Source organism: Nicotiana tabacum, chromosome 10, assembly GCF_000715075.1.
Source record: "Nicotiana tabacum cultivar K326 chromosome 10, ASM71507v2, whole genome shotgun sequence".
Taxonomy (NCBI): Eukaryota; Viridiplantae; Streptophyta; class Magnoliopsida; order Solanales; family Solanaceae; genus Nicotiana; species Nicotiana tabacum.
In genome coordinates, this window is record NC_134089.1 from 126,698,477 (window position 1) to 126,700,317 (window position 1,841).

A 1,841-nucleotide genomic window follows, 5' to 3' on the forward strand; every position below is an offset into this window, starting at 1 on the left:
TTGGGATCGATTTGGCCGACAACTATTATGATATTTCTCTCAATAATTAAGTAGTACAAAATAAAACCATTAGGAAAATAGCCCGAGTACTTGTACGATTTAAGGTTTGTTAGACCACTAGAAGTTCGCCCAAATATACATTGAAAAGCCTGGAGAGTTGAAAAAACTGCAGTATAGTCGAACATTATCCATCATTGTTTCCCTTTCTTTAATAATAATTAAAACAAGATCTAAAGTACTGGGATAGATAATGCAATATAATATACTCAACTCCCAAATAATAGGGGAAAATATGCTACTAACATTAGATTAGCTGAAAATTAGACAATCCAAGGAGAAAACACTAATTTTCTCATTAAATCAGAATGCCTAAACAAGGATTAGAGTTAACAAATAGTAGAAACAGCAAGAGAACATCATAACAAACCCCTCAGCTGCAAAAAACGAACAGTTCTTTTAACGTATACACAAAATTCAACCATTAGTCTCTGTCTCACTCTTCTCTCTACCAAATTTATTATCGTCATCATCAAAATTCCGTAGGTGGAGCAAGGTTAAGATCAAGATCAATTCCTCTTTTCCCATCATATTGGTTCTCTTCCACTACAGAGGACGAGTCTGACACAGTAGGATCCACTCCGGCGTTAACGCCGTTAAACCCCATCGCCATCGGCATTACATGGTAAGGCTGAGGCCTGTTAACAACTCCCGGCCGCCACAAAGAATCAAAGAGCAAAACCGGCTGGCCGTTAGGGAGAACCGCCACCGTCGGCTGTTGGTGGAAAATCGGGTACCCAACTTCACCAGAACGACGACAGTGGTCACCGCCATCAGCAGCTACGGAGCCAAGTCGGCGCGTGAGATCCAGCTCGAGCGGCGCATGAGGCGGCGCGTGAATGCCAGTCTCTCCGCTAGAGGACTCCATGGTGCTGCTGTGACTGGTACTCTGATTCTCCGACGGTAAAGGGAAGTTAGTTTTAGCTTTGGGTCCACGAAACTCTCGAGCGGCAGTGTCGTACGCCTTAGCCGCCTCTTCCGCCGTGTCAAAAGTACCCAACCAGACCCGACTCTTCTTACCCGGGTCACGGATTTCAGCTGCATACCGACCCCATGGCCTCTTCCTTACACCTCTGTAGTGAACCTCCTTAACTCCATTTGTTTTCACATTTCCTCCTTTCAGATCACCATTACTAACCTTATTTTTGACAGCCATTTTGTCAAAAGAAAATACACAACACTGCTTAATATTCTATGTGAAAAACAGAGTGAGGAACAAAGGATAGGTAAGAGTTAGTTATATAATAGAGGAAGGAAGAGAGATTAAAAGGAGAGGTGGGGTAGGGGGAGCGTGGTCAACGAGGGGTTTGACTGGAGGTGAGAAAGCGCCGCCCAAGCAATATAAGAAGAGAGGTGTGTGGAGAGAGTAATAATTGAGAAATGTGTAGGGAGTTACGTGGCACGCGGGCGTTTACGTAGACAAAAGCGGTTTAGAGATGTTGATTGGCTTTGGATTTTTGATATTAGACGGCCGTGTTTTGTTTAGGAATGAGGTTTCTTCTACTTGTTTATTCTTGTCATGGACACGTAACCAATTTTGTACTACTAAATTTCGTTAGTTTTAGATTTTATTTTACAGATAATAAGCAAATCAAAGTTAAACAAAGTGTATTTGTCCATCAAATCTTTATATTTCTGGAGTGATTAATTTGTGTTGCCCTTTATTGTTTAATACTCAAATCAATTAATATTTTGATTACTTATTATTTTTCACGTATCCCACCTATAGGAATATATTGAGTATATTTCTTTTATACTTATTACTTTTCACCAATATATATTTT

General features: G+C 40.6%; 1 protein-coding gene across 1 annotated transcript; it reads right to left on the reverse strand.

Annotated features, from left to right (window-relative positions):
• Positions 1-316: 316 nt before the first annotated feature.
• LOC107814796 (ethylene-responsive transcription factor 4) lies at positions 317-1,361 on the reverse strand. The gene has a single exon (NM_001325933.1). The coding sequence runs from the start codon at positions 1,211-1,213 to the stop codon at positions 530-532; it is 684 nt and encodes a 227-aa protein (NP_001312862.1). The 5' UTR covers positions 1,214-1,361; the 3' UTR covers positions 317-529.
• Positions 1,362-1,841: the final 480 nt, after the last annotated feature.